The sequence below is a fragment of the Halyomorpha halys genome, unplaced genomic scaffold (genome assembly GCF_000696795.3).
Source record: "Halyomorpha halys isolate HHAL.00 unplaced genomic scaffold, Hhal_1.1 Scaffold1.1, whole genome shotgun sequence".
In the NCBI taxonomy this organism is placed as follows: domain Eukaryota; kingdom Metazoa; phylum Arthropoda; class Insecta; order Hemiptera; family Pentatomidae; genus Halyomorpha; species Halyomorpha halys.
In genome coordinates this window covers 2,468,376-2,483,632 of record NW_027115366.1, presented here as the reverse complement: position 1 = coordinate 2,483,632, position 15,257 = coordinate 2,468,376, and the positions used below count along the sequence as shown (strand labels likewise).

At 29.1% G+C, this 15,257-nt stretch overlaps 1 protein-coding gene across 3 annotated transcripts in view; it reads right to left on the bottom strand.

Annotated features, from left to right (window-relative positions):
* Positions 1 to 575: 575 nt before the first annotated feature.
* Positions 576 to 15,257, bottom strand: part of LOC106690414 (probable phosphorylase b kinase regulatory subunit alpha) — a 39,434-nt gene continuing 24,752 nt past the window's right edge. For all 3 annotated transcript variants that reach the window (XM_014436900.3, XM_014436207.3, XM_014437570.3), the window contains exons 18-26: positions 14,977 to 15,149; positions 12,534 to 12,656; positions 11,463 to 11,552; positions 11,249 to 11,387; positions 11,114 to 11,166; positions 10,828 to 10,977; positions 10,687 to 10,740; positions 6,285 to 6,488; positions 576 to 5,073 (exon numbers count right to left, since the gene is read on the bottom strand). In XM_014436900.3, coding sequence (XP_014292386.1) covers positions 4,861 to 5,073; positions 6,285 to 6,488; positions 10,687 to 10,740; positions 10,828 to 10,977; positions 11,114 to 11,166; positions 11,249 to 11,387; positions 11,463 to 11,552; positions 12,534 to 12,656; positions 14,977 to 15,149 — 1,199 coding nt within the window. In that variant the 3' untranslated portion in view covers positions 576 to 4,860. The remainder of the gene's footprint in view (positions 5,074 to 6,284; positions 6,489 to 10,686; positions 10,741 to 10,827; positions 10,978 to 11,113; positions 11,167 to 11,248; positions 11,388 to 11,462; positions 11,553 to 12,533; positions 12,657 to 14,976; positions 15,150 to 15,257) is intronic.

Here is a 15,257-nt window from a genome sequence, read left to right as displayed (position 1 = left end):
GGACATTATCTTACTAACTTGAATGTTGCTATAACTCTTAAAGAGTCAAGTCCTTCTACAGTGAAAACCTCTAGTCTTTTCCGTTTTATAATTTTAAACCTCCAGATTCGTTCAGGCATCTACTAACATATAATCCACCCAATGCTTGTGAGGTCTTCTAAATTGTCTACATCTAAAAAACTTTTTTTTTTCTGGTCAAGTTTAACTTTGTATATAACTTCTCCTTTACAGTCAATGTAAGTTTAGTCAATTATCTGCCACAGCAGGAATCGAACCTAGGTCTTTGAAGTTAGTAGCACATTGCCTCACCTATGTGCTTTTGTCTATATAATAACATAAAACAAAAAGAAATTAACTTCTAATTTTTACTAAGTTTATTTTATTCCTCATATTTTTTTAGAATGATTTTTGCCATTTAAGCCGGCAAAAATAAGGCTTGAGAAAATGGATAATTATTTTGGTTAAGTGTTTTCCAAACAGATCTTTAATCTGCCTCAAACTTAAACTATTATAAATTTCATCAACAAGATTAGATAGGTAACTAGTCATTAAAATAATTATTAACAAGGAAAAACTGAAAATATAACAACTTTATTTGTTTTGTATCTAAAATATTTTACAATAACAATATTTAAGTATACTAACATAAAAAATTACTTTTTATTGATGCTAATAAAAATTCAACACATCTATAAAACTTATAAAAAATTAACCTGGTCTTTAAAATGAGCTTTTTAGGTATACTACAGGTTTATAAATGTTAGTAAAATATAATTAATTAATATATTTCTTTTAACTATTAAACATAGGCAATAATGTGATGGCACATAAAAATTTATTGGTACTTGATATGTAAGTATGTGTGGAATGTTTTACCACAACTTGTTTTTATACCATACTAAAAATTAATATTTTAACAATGCTCATCGATCACAAAAAATATACTAATTCTTAAACAGAAATTATCTTGAATAGTTTTTAAAAGTCAATTTTTATTAATGATTGGATCAACAAAAACATTTGATATTTTGTAAATTAAAAAAATTGTTTTTTTTTACACAATATTAAAATTAAAACTTTAAAGAGTGATGTTTTAGTGAGGAAATACAATTTTTAACATGAAAATATTTTATAGATCCTTAAATTTCAATTAAAAAAGAAAATAAAGGTGATTAAATAAATCGATTTGTTTTTAAAATATCATACTTAAAAGAAAGTACAACTTGAATTGCATTCTTTTCACTAAAATTTCATACATTGTTTTTTTTATGGCAAAAATAAAAAAAATCTTCATAAAATAAAACTACTTTAAATATTTACAATTCTCAAAGAGACGTACTTACTAATCTACAGTAAAAACTAATCAATTAAAAAAACTAAATATGCAATATCAGGCATAACATACGGTAAACACACGGTGTGAACATTACTTGGCAAGATTGGTAACTATATTGAATAATTAAATCTCAGATCAGGATTAATTCAGTCTTAATCTAAAAAATATTTTTAAAAAAAATTTAACTAAAATATATTCTAACATGTTACTGATAATTTTAGTCATGGTCCATTCTTTTCGAATTTTATAGATTAACACCATACAACAAAGTTTATATATTCGATCATTTAATTTTTCGCAGAAACTATAATTATCCATACAGATAAAAACTACATTGCAGAAATGTATAGAAAACATAAGTGTATTTTACATTAAAATACACAGATATATAGAGAGTGTTAAGACTAATGTTCAAATATTTATGGCATCACATAAAATAATAAAAATTATTTTAATTTTTATTATCTTGTTCAAAATCGGAAGTTTTATTAATAATAACAAAAATCATCTAAATAGTCTCAACTTTCTTTATTAAAATATATTTCATGTTTGATGCCGTGATGTTTGATGGCCGATCCGGCCAATCAAAGACAATGTTAATTTTCTCAGCCTCACATTGATTGCAATTATGCCCAATTCAATTTAACACGGTTAAAATAAACCTGTATTTGTCACTATAACCCCATTTTTGTATTTTACTTCATTAAATTATTACAACAATATTAAATAATATTGTACTTTATTTGTATTTGTTAATATTAATTAATTTTATATATATATTTTAACTGTTAAACTTATTAAATATTACCAAAACAAGTAAGTTAATTAATATTGTAGTGAAAAGTTAATGATTCTAAAATGCAAAAATTTAGAAGAATTGAATTTATTATTAAATGTTATAGTGACAAATACAGGTTTATTTTTACTGCCTTAACCCTTATCAGTCGCTAGCTTTTTGTACGTGATACTCATTAGGTTGCAGCTGGTTCCGGTAGATAAGTAAATTAAATTTAGTATTGCAAGAATAACATTTTTGTTAGAAATTATTTATTTTGCACAAATATGAAATTCAAATAATTATTCAGAAAAGACACTGATATATAACAGGACTATCAGCACTATGACTGTAACTGTATGATTGTTATAGTCATGACTGTAATGTCACACTAGCTCTGGCGTGATAGCGAGTTTTGCCAGGTCACCTCCTACATGAAACAAGACCGCAGCGACAAAGTACTGTTGTCATGAGAGAGGTGACTTACAACCGTTAAGGGTAAAACTGACTTGGGTATAATGGATTGAAAAGTTTTATATATCAATTTTTTTTAAAAGTTTTATATATCAATGCGAGGCTGTGAAAATAAAATTAGCGTTGTCCTTGATGAAGGCCAGATCGGCCAAAACATTGGAAATGTTATAAGTTTTAATAAAGATGGTTGAGACTATTTGGATATTTTTTGTTATTATGAATTATTTTGATATTCCTGAAAAATGAATAATTCTAAAAAAAAAAGTATTAACACATGTCTGTGTATATTTTAATAACCGATGATCAATAAAAAATAATAATATAAAAAATAATGCATATGAGACCAGATTCTTTTGATTAGGAACATTTTTTATGAAATTATTTAAGATCTAATATCAGAGAAACAAAAAATATATATATATCAAACCATAATTCTCTGAAAACATTTTGCTTTCATTTGAAAAGTCAGGGATAAAAAACGATTATCATTTTTTTTTGTTGTAAATAATGAGATACTATTTGTAGTTCCCAGCCCATTAAAATATGCCGACCACTATGCCAGAATATTGAACCTTGTGAGGCCCACCCCTGCTCTTGACTAGGGCCAAAGGAGAGTCCTTCTCGGAAAATATTTGTTAATTAGGTGGCTTAATCCGGCAGGAGTGTCCTACTTTTTGTCCCCTAAGAGGTGTCCCACAAGCATTTATCTCATTACGAACAATTTGTACAATTTAATATTATTGGATGTGATGGTGATAAAAATCTTTATGATTACTTTTAATATGATTTGAAATTGTAGATTGTAGCTCTTTTATCAACGGTTGAAGAATCCATATTTTGAAAAAGATTCAAGACTTTTTTGCCTCGGCTCATGATTTAAAATAAGAAACGCAGGTGTCCAGGTGAGCAAAATACTCAAATGAGACAAAAAAAGATGTAACATTAGGAGTGTACTAGTGAGAGAAATGCTCAGTCTTATTGTTGCGAGGAGGCCAGAGCAAAACTGAATTGAGCATAGGTGGGGAGGTAAAAGAGAGAATAACATAAAAAAGGGGTAGTAACAACATCAAAGGGTTAACAAAACAGATGAAATACCAGAAAAATATAGATGTTAATTTCCAAATATGAGAAAAATGCTCAAGGCTACACCTCTCCAGTATTAAATATATATTCTTACAAAAAGATGTTTGATGTTGTGTTCCATCCCAAGGCCCTCGTCGACAGTAGGTTGGTTTAGTGTGTTGTTCCCAGATAAAGTGATCCCTTAATAAAATTTTGAAAATGAATATCAGGAAACAGTCTTTACTTTTCTTTTCATTTTCAAGGTTGAAACAATAAATTCACTAAAAGAGATTTCAATAGTATTAAGAAAGTAAAATAGTGAACATTAAAAAATATATATAAAAGGAAGATGGTCTGAGTGGGGTAAAATTATTTTTACTATTTATCAAATATTAAATAAACTATTAATTTTGAGCCAATGTTTCACCCCACTTAGAGGGGATTCGCCATAACAAAAAATTTTAATCAGGATTTGCTTTCAAATATAATGTTATTTATAAATTGTCAAATTCCCCCACTCCCCTACTCTATTGATATCGTGCATCCGCCTCCAGCTCATTCATTATCTTTCCTCCATTCATAAAGGTGAGTGTACCATTTTGTTCATTATTTTCTTTTTTCTTTTTCTTTATTTTATTCTTATTTCTCTTATTTTCCGTCTTACAGTCTGTACTATATTTTTATATTTCTTTTTTATCTACTTTTTTATTTGTTATTATTTCAATTCTCATTAACTTCCTAATACCTTTTAGTATTTATACCTTTCATTGTACATCTTATAATTATTTTCTTTAAATTACTTTATTAATTTTGGTTAAGTTTGGATCTTTTTTTGCCCTGAAGTGTGGCAAAGTATAGCAAAACGACTCACAATAGATAGTTTAATTACTATTTGGGTCCCTTTGACAGCATCCTTACTTTTCTATATATTACACACAGTCAATCAACGATCTTCCAATAAAAATATATAGGATGTACATGAGACCGAAACCCTGAAAACTCAATATTTCATACATATTTAAAACAAATGGAATTATCAAACATCTGAAACAATTGATATTGATCGTTATTACCCCTGAGTTTTCATTTGTTTCATAATGATTCCTATTAAAACATAAAACTATTTCGGTTAACGTTCATGTGCAGGTAAGTTGGCACAATTAGTTAAAAGTTACGAACTAACAAACACTATTCAAATGTTAACAATTCTTCTTTACGAAGTAACGCACTCTACTTCACCGTCCTGAGGGAAGCAGTCGAGTAAAGAAATAACAGCTTTCATAATATAAGTAATAGTTCCATGACTTCCACTCGGAGCGCTGTCGTAGAAGTGTTGACAGATGAATGCTGCTCCACCGCAAACCAAACCTCCACCGCTCATGCCACCTCTCGCACAACATAAGGTAGCATCCCCTTCTATTTTTCTCTGAAAATAATATAATTCACCATTCTTATCATATTAAAAACTAGAAAGATTTTAGGAAGACAAAATCAAAACTTACAAGGTAAGGCTAAGGACATAGGATCAGAAAGAAACTTTTTTTAATGATACTAGGTCAAAAAATAATAGACATATGTCAAAGAGTTCTAATGCAGCTAAAGACCCAAGAGAAAAACAATTTAGATATATCAATTGATTGTTTTTTTTTCTCAGTAGAATAATAACAAAAGATTGTTGATCATATAAAATGAGTTTAAATATATAAAAATTTACAAAAACCACTTCTAGGAAAGTAGACCAACAAAATTTTTTTTTTAGCAAAAATCAAATCAAATTATTTTCATGTGTCTTTTGAAGCCCTTAAACACAAATTTTCAAATAAAAAAAAATTTCTATTATATTTCTTTCTTCCAATGTCGTCCCGTGTTCACAAAATTATTTCATAATTCCTTACAATTTTATCTTAATCCAATGTTACTACAACTTTTCTGCAATTACAAGTCATATCAATATATTTTATATCTGTATATGTGATAAAAAGGTAGTTTCAAATAAAAAAAAAAAATTCTGAAGCGTTTCTAATTTATATCTCCAGTTCTAGTTTGCTTACAAGTTCCAATTTGTTCCATTTTGATCAGTTCAGATAATCTTATCTTGTTGAAGTTATTGCAATTTTTTGAGTCTCAATTAAAAAAAAAATTCTTTCAAGTGTTTGTTAAAGCACAAAAAATGAAGTTTTGGAAGGAAAGGTTATTAAACAAGTTGCTCAGAAATTCCGCTAGGAGCTCTTATGCATTTACCATTTAACATGATTTTAAATTGGGCTGCTCACAATGCTATACTTATGACATTTAACATGGTAAAACATTTTACAGTTAACATAGTATTATGAATACCCCTACTAAAGATCATGAATACCCCTAGTGTAGAATTGAACATGAAATTTGTTATTGTGTATTGTAGTATGATTGATGATGGGAGGGGGGGATGGCACCAAAACGTTGTCATGGATAAATAAAGTAAATTAAAGAAAGTTATAAATGAAAGAATTCTTCCATTCACCTCACTAGATTTCAAAAATTAAAAAAAAATCAAATAGAAAGGCCAAATGACAAATGTTTTTTTTACAAATAATATAATTAAATCTATAGCCATATTGAAGTAATTAATCATAATATTAAAGTGCTTATAAGTACCTGATCATCAAGAAATATTTGATTAGCCTTATGAACTAAATTCTCAACAGCGATGATCCCGCCTAGTGATGGAGTAGCATTGTGTTCAACTATTAAGGTTAGGACCATCAGCGCTTCGACCAACAACTGCCGATACTCTGGATGTGGTATTTTATTCAGAACAGTCTCCACAGCCAGTGCAAATTTCAATTCACCAGAAGTCATCTGCAGAAAAAACCTGATTATTTTTAAAGAATCAAATAAAAAAGTTAAATTTCTACCATAGAGTAAAGGTAGGAAGCAAGTTTTAGAAAGTGTGGTCACCTCAAGAGGATTACCCATGAGGCTTCCCAAAATTGTGTTTTTGTAGGAACACAAGTCTAAGGTTTCTTTTAAAATTTTTTGAGGTTAATCACTTCCATTTTTGAATGAATTATTTATTATTTATTCATGACATTGTCCAACGTTTCGGGACCACTGTCCCATATTAATGCACTATAAAAACCTATAATAATAATAAAACTAACATAACACCGATCTTCATCCTTATATATTTTAATTTATACAATAATAATCACCTCATGATTTCATATGGGAAATCATGTCAACCATTTGTGCATCTTCACTTCTCTCTGGCACAGCCATCACTCTACATTTCTTACTATCTCTTTGAACCTTACCTCATGTCAAGTGTGCTGTTTGGTTACCTCTCTGTTTTTATAAGTCCTGTTTTGTATTAAAGAGGTAGTAAGAAATGTAGAGTGATGGCTATGCCAGAGAGAAGTGAAGATGCACAAATGGTTGACATGATTTCCCATATGAAAAATTAAAATATATAAGGATGAAGATTGGTGTTATGTTAGTTTTATTATTGTTATAGGTTTTTATAGTTCATGAATATGGGACAGTGGTCCCTAAACGTACAATGGCATGAATAAATAATAAATAATTCATTCAAAAATGGAAGTGATTAACTTCAAAAAATTTTAAAAGAATTGACTCACCAGACTTCCCAGAGAGATAATCCAGACAAGTCTAAGGTTAAGTTCTACTTAAAAAGTCCTCGATGTTGTTTCCTCTAAAGATGGTCTACACATGCCCAAGCATCCTTGAGCCTGTGCAGTCACCTATCAGCTATGTAAAGTTCTTAAAAAAATTGTTTACTGATATAAAATATTGATATATTAAAATTAATGCTTAAAAATTCTTTTGAAAATAGAGGTCCTTTACTAAAGAAAAATTTAATTATAACGTATTAGTTGTTAACTATAAATATTACACTTCAGCCATAATTTTAAGCCTTCATCAGGACTTAATACAAAAACAAGATAGCAATGATAATGAATAAAAGTAACTTTGCGGCGCAGAACCCACTTGGCAGTAAGGTTTCAAGATAACAGGTTCGTTTGGTTTTATTCTCTTTTTTCCCCCCTATCTTTATTTTACCCGCCCCCTCTCCTTTTCTATCCTTTTCCTTACCCCCATTATTAGTTATATTATGTTCACCATATATTATTATAGTTGTTTTCAATTTCTTTTTTTTTTTTTTTTTCTATTCACTTCTTTTGGTAAACTTAACATATATTTTACTTCTTTATCTAATATAATGGTTACATATATTTTCTTTCTCTCAATTTTATTTATTTTTTTCCATAATTTTAATTTTTAAATTATTAATGAACTAAAATATTCATATTTCCTTGCATTATAGAACTTCAAATTTTTATTTTATTTCCTTAATTATGTTATTTTACCTACTTTTTCATTTTCCTAAGTATACATTTTATTTTCCACTTCTTTCATCACTTTAACTTTATTAATTCCATTTTGTACAATTATTTACTTTATGTCATTCTGTTTATATTTTATTTTTTATTTTATGTATTCATTGGTTGTTATCTTGTTCTGTTCTTAGCCCTGATGAAGGCTAGAAATTCTGTTCGAAATGTTGGCACGATTAAATAAGTTACTTCAACTTATTTGTGTTATATTTTGACCACACCCCCCAACCATCTTCTCCTCGTATAAGTCATCCACGGTCAACTATCTCTCATGATTGAGAATAAAAGTAAACATAATAACAAGAAAATAATCAGACAAAAAATAACGTAGGTACAAAGGTAATATGGAAAGAAAATCCATCATGTAAGTATTACAAGATGATAAAACATGTATAAATATATAGTAATAATAAAATTATGAAAGAGGTAAGAAAAATAAAATAATAAATATGAAAAACCAGTAAGTGTGATATTTACTTACTGGTTTTTCAGTATCATTGGTTAACAAGTGAAATGAACTAAGTCAAAAATTAAAGTTTTGAGATATTAGATGATAGAAACTTTTTTTTTTAATTTTATGAAAATAGTAATTTATTAGCAGATTTTTCTAATATTAATAAATTCTTTGGAAATTAATATTTAAAACTAGAAAAACAAAATAACACGAAACTATAAAATCTTGACTTAACATGTTTCACTTTTGAGCCGAAGATATGTAAAAACTTATTTCTGTTCTTCACTGACCATCTTCTCGTTTAAAAATTATTTATAATTAAAATTATGGAAAGTGAGAAAGATACATTTTCTATATTCTCACCTTTTCCTAACTTTAATTGTAAATAATTTTCATTTCTTTATACATATTTACTTACTGGATTCTCATATACATATATATATATATTGTAATATCCTCTTTTTGAGTAAATAGTATATTTTTATGTATAAAGGGTTTTTAATGTGTTTTTAAAATGTGTAATTTTATGTATCGTTTCAATATTGTTCATTAGCTTTGTTAAACCAACCAAAAAGAAAGCTAACCAATTTTGTTCAGTCAAATATGGAGTGGAAAGATCATTATTCAAAACAAAGATGGCGGCATGTGTCTTGACTAAAGTTTATTGAATCGGCCATGTTGAACAGATTCAAATATTTTAAAAACTTTATTTTAACTTCCCATCATAATTGAAATTACAATACACTTAAGAAAAAATAGAAGTTAAGAATTATTATTAAAGAAAATTATTCATAAAGGAAATCATAAGAAAAAACTCAAAACTGTAGTGCTACAATCGATGTTGAGAACTAACACCTACAGAAGGGGAAGGAAGAAAACTTGGTTTTTGTGGGATTCCTTGCTTAGGTACGGGAGGGAGAATTATGTTTCCTGGATGCAGGTGATTCTCATCATCTTTTGTCTAGCTCTAGGGTAGACATCTTGAAAAAGAAGACATCGAAGAGTCACCCAAGAAGAATAAGGAACTCTTGGTTTGAATTGCCTGGTGAGAGGAGTCGGTCTCCTATAAGCAGAGGTGACTGGAAGCCATTGTTGACCATTAGAGCATTTGGGAAAGAAGACAAAGCCATTGTTGACCGTGATACAGAGCATTTTTGGGAAAGAAGACAAAAGCCATTGTTGACCATTAGCGCATTTTTGGGAAAGAAGACAAAAGCCATTGTTGACCGTTATACAGAGCATTTTTGGGAAAGAAGACAAAGCCATTGTTGACCGTGATACAGAGCATTTTTGGGAAAGAAGACAAAGCCATTGTTGACCGTGATACAGAGCATTTTTGGGAAAGAAGACAAAAGCCATTGTTGACCATTAGAGCATTTTTGGGAAAGAACATAAAAGCCATTGTTGACCGTTATACAGAGCATTTTTGGGAAAGAAGACAAAGCCATTGTTGACCATGATACAGAGCATTTTTGGGAAAGAAGACAAAAGCCATTGTTGACCATTAGCGCATTTTTGGGAAAGAAGACAAAGCCATTGTTGGCCGTGATACAGAGCATTTTTGGCAAAGAAGACATCAAGACTCATCATCCATCAAAAGAACATAAAAATAAAATAAATGAAATTAAGCAGAATTATAAATTGGTTAGATTAATATACATTAGTTTTGTTCAACCTACATTTAAATACATTGTAAAAGTATATATTAATTTAATTAAGTGTTCTGATTGCCTAGAAACCCGCCCTGAGATTAAGAGTCTAAAATGTTACAAAATTTTAATAAAATTCTACTATAAATTTAATATTAAAGCTTTTCATTTTAACCCAAGCTATACTTAAGATATGAAAATAAATAAAAACTATATAAAATTCCATTTATTTTATTTTAAATAATTCTTGAACATAAAAATATTATTTTCTTTTTCCCTTCCCTTTTTCAAGGGAATTTCAATATTACTATATTCTCAAAATGCTTATTATTTGCTATTTTCTTGCTATTATATTTATAATTTTATTCATTCCGGTTGTTATCTTGTTTTTCTATACTTAGCCCTGACGAAGGCCTGAAATTCTGGCACTAATAAAATAACTTTTATTTATTTCTATTCTTCACTGACTGCACCCCCAACCATCTTCTCCTCATAAAAATTTAATTAAAGGATTAGGTATTAGTTAAACATTACTCTACCTCCTGAGTCAGATTTCTATGAAGTAGGTGTCCTTCAATCGCCAATCCTTCACACTAAAAACAATTAAATATATTTTTAAAATTTTCTTCAGTATTATATACATTTAAATAAATTCAATTAAAATACAAAAAAATATTAACCCTTTCTAGTACAGTCCAAACTCTCGGATATAGGTCAACGGGGACTCTGTTGAGAGAACCGTCTAGTCTCCTTCTGCGTAACCACTGACCTTGTCTTTCTCTCTCTGTATTTTCATCAATAGTAGACAAAAAACTACCTATTTGTGATTTCTGAAAATTATAAAAACAAAAATGATACACACACCTACTAACCCAATCACAAATAATAATAAAACATTAAAAAAACCTCTTAAAAAAATTATTTGTGAAAAGATAATTCAAATATTTGAGTAGAAAAAATACATACCTTACTGACTTTGCCAGATTTAGAACTAATAATGGAAAAGTTTCCATGACCCACTGAAAAAGAAAAAAAGAAAATGATTATGATATAAGTCTAAATCAAATAATGATACAGAAAAGCAATTATTAAAATGGTTACGGTTAGAAATGGAAAATTCTTTTCCACTCATGATGTGATGAAGCAGGTTTTTCATTTCAAAAGGAGATAAGTTGAGGAGATGTTCAGACGCTTGCTCTCCTGAGCACACTAAAGTTCTCGATAACTCTATAGCCATTACCTGAAGTGATTTTGAATATAATAATTAAACAACAATATTTCAAACTTTTGTTAAATTTATTTTTTTTTATCTTACCTGAATGATCAATCCGACTCTCAGTCGTAACATTTCTTTAAACAACATAGGTTCGGTTCGGATAAACATCGCTAAGTAGACCAACAATTCCTGTTAAAAAATAATAATTTTACAATAAAAAAGATTTTTTTTTTTTTAAATTATGCATCAATCGTATCAGAGGGCTGAAGCAACAGAAAATGTATAGAGAACATACTTTGAAAACATCATAAATTAGGAGATTTAACATTTTGTATTTTTCTTATTTCTTCTAATTTACCATTAAAAAACAAAACAAAAATCAGACAAATAAAGTTTAAAGGCAACTATGATATCAAAACTATAACATTAGTCAGAAAGAAACGATACAAACACTTAGATGAGGTACAAATAAATAAACAATATAAATAAAAAAGATGTACAGTGAAACAAAATTAAATAAGAATAAAAAAGCATACCTGACAATTAATAAAACGGAAATAACAACAGATAAAAAAGAATTATAAAATACAGTTTGCACTAAAAGATGGAAAAAGGGAATAAGAGTAAAATCAAAAATAAAAGAGACAACGAAAAAGATAGGAAACACCTTGCTGATGAAAGGTGACCACGAAAACGAGAGGTTGACAAGAAAGAGTAAGGGGGTTGGTTGTTAAATAATACATATTTTATATTACTTTTTTATCTGTTGTTATTTCTTTTTTCATTAATTGTCAATTACTTTTTTTAGTTCTTATTTCATTTTACATTTCACTGTACACCTCTTCTTTTTTTTTTTAATTTACACTGTTCATTTATTTCTACCTCATCTAAGTGATTGTATCTTTTTAGCCGTGATGTTTGCCAAGCCCTAAAATGTTTGCTCATATTAAATAGTTTTGTGACTACTTGAGCTTTTTTCTTTGACCCCACCAAGACCATTTTCTTTTTATTATCACAGATAGTCATTCATTGATTTTCGATAAAAAAAAAAAAAAATTTTGTCAGCTAAATATTTTACTTTTTAGGCCTCCCCTTTAATCACGCACCATTATTTATTTTCCAATGATTTGATAGAACAATCCAACCTGTATGTATATCAAAAATATTTACCTGACTAAGCATTCCAGTACTTTCATCGTCACCATAAGCCAAATGGATAAGTTGCCGTAACTCATTTTCAGGAAGGGGAGCAGTTATAGTCTGTTCATTAAAAGGCGGCATTCCTACAGTTACCTTAAGAATAAAAATTAAAATTATTACACCATAAAATTATATTTTCCAGTAATTTAAATATAGAGAAAAAAATAAATTAAAAACTTACCAATACAAACCTAAATAGTATAAATTTATTTAATCTTTGATTCATTTGAAATATTTTAATTTAAATCTTATTTAAACTTTACAGAAATTATAACTCATTGAGATATTGAAATCATAAATTGTAACATGAAAAACACTTTTACGAACTATATCTGAACTTTTATCCACTAAATGTAAAAACTAAGCAGAAGAAAATTTCACAAATCAGTGATATTAAACTACTAATTTGCAAATAAATAAAAAAAAATATATATATTTTAAAGGAAATGATTTTTATAAATCGAAGATGGACCACAAAAAAACTCAAATAGCAATTAAACTATTTAATGTGAGCTAACATTTTGCCCCACATTGAAGGGCTTCATCAGGGCTAAACAAGATACAAACACTAAAATAAGATAACAAATTATATAATCAGCCACGGATTAGTTAACGTTTCTTTCATACGTTAACTAATTCGTGGCTGATTATAATTTAAAAATATATAAATTTATATAAAAATGAATAAAGTAAATTAAAGGAAAATTAAAAATAAGATCTACAGGGAAAAGAATAAATAAACAAGAATTACAAAAAGGTTTTAGACAATTAATGAAATCAGAAATAATAATAAATAAAATATTAGATAAAAGATAAATACAAAAATATAGTACACAGTGAAAGACAGAAAAAAGAAAAATAATGAACAACATAAATATTCCTTTATTCTTATTTTCCGTCTTTTACTTTGTACTGTATTTTTTATATTTCTCTTTTATCTAATTTTTTATTTGTTATTATTTCAGACATCCCATCACTTATCTAAAACATTTTTTGTTTATTTATACTTTTCACTGTACATCTTATTTGTATTTTCTTTAATTTACTTAGTTCATTTTTATATAAATTTTCACATTTTTAAATCATAATTAGCAACACCTTAGTTTATTTTTATTTCATGTTATATATGCTCTTATTTTAATACATTATTTTAGTTGTTAGTATCTTTTTTGTTCCTGAGGAAGCTCTGCAAAATGGGGTGAAAGGTTAGCTCACAATAAATAGTTTTATTACTATCTGAGTTCTTTTGATTGCACCCGGACCATATTCCTTTCAAATACTACAAACAATCCAGCTCTTTTCGTTCTGTTTTCTGTGATGATAGAGTTTAAGGTGAATGGGGTATCGGCCCACTACCCCAAGTCAGGTGGAGGGATTGCCTCCTCATAGCTTCCTGACACGCTAACCCATCCAGGGTGGCTACCTAGGGGAGGTGACCCTAGGGTGTGTACTGTCATTGTCCTTGGTCTATAGTGTGAGGGTGAATGTAGTCTGCTGTAATATGTGTAAATGTATGAGCGTCAGTATTCTGTACGGACCTAGAAAAGACCAAATGTATGAGAATAGGAAAGAAACCCCGGTGAATAATGAGGGTGATCAGAGCAAACGGAGAAAGACTAGAGCAGGTCCAGAATTTAAAATACCTAAGTGCTCATCTCAACGAAAGCGGCTACATTGATTTGGAAGTTTCTCAAAGAATCAATACAGCTGGAAGAATATTTAGTTTACTTTGAAGGGGTTCCTGGGCAAAAGGGAGGTGATGAGAAAAACTACAATAATGATCTACAAATCAATGTTCCTTCCTATTCCTTCCTACTCTTCCGAATCGTGGACCCTCACCTCGAAACACAAGAGCTGAATCCAATCCATGAAGATGCGGTAAGGTCCTTCGTAAGGTGAAAGGAAGGACACAACAAGATAAGAGTATGGAATAGTACCTATTAGGACTAACCTCGGAGTTAAACTGGTTGAGAGCATCCTAGAGGGGCATAAGCTAAGGTGGTTCGGACACCTCCTTCGGATGAACCACGAAAAGAACTGCCAGAAAGACATATGAGACTCGCGTGGAGGGAAGAAGACCACACATTTCCTGGGAGCAGAGTGTTAAGGAGGCATTTAAGAGGCAGGATATGGACTGGAGAAGGAGAAAGGAGATGGTCCAAGAGCGAGATATCTGGTCCTGACTCTGTAAATTGTAACCCCACACTGCGCAAGTGGTAAAGAGGATAAAATAATTATCATGATGATGAATACTACACACAGTCAATCAACTATCTTCCAAAATATCTAGAAATACTTTCTAGTAATACCATATGAGTATTATCTCCCTCCTTTCAAATTACTTTTAATTTATAATGTTTTTATTATTTTAATGAAGCATAATCATAAAATTTCAGGACTATCACTTTCATACCTGCTTCTGACGAACTAATAAATCAGTAACAGCTTTTGCTAGATCTTCCACTCGCTTTCCTAAGATTCCACCAGTGTGCCGCACGAGGCCCCACAACTTTTGCTGACATGCTTTATCATAAAGAACTTTCAATAAATCTCTTAACGTAACTGGTTCACCCCTTTCTATAATTCCTGTTGAAAATGAAACATAGAATTAATCATTATTATTAGAGGATTTAATTCTGTCTAAATATGAAGCATAATGAGGCCACTCCTGGAAAATATATTTAACTTTAAGTA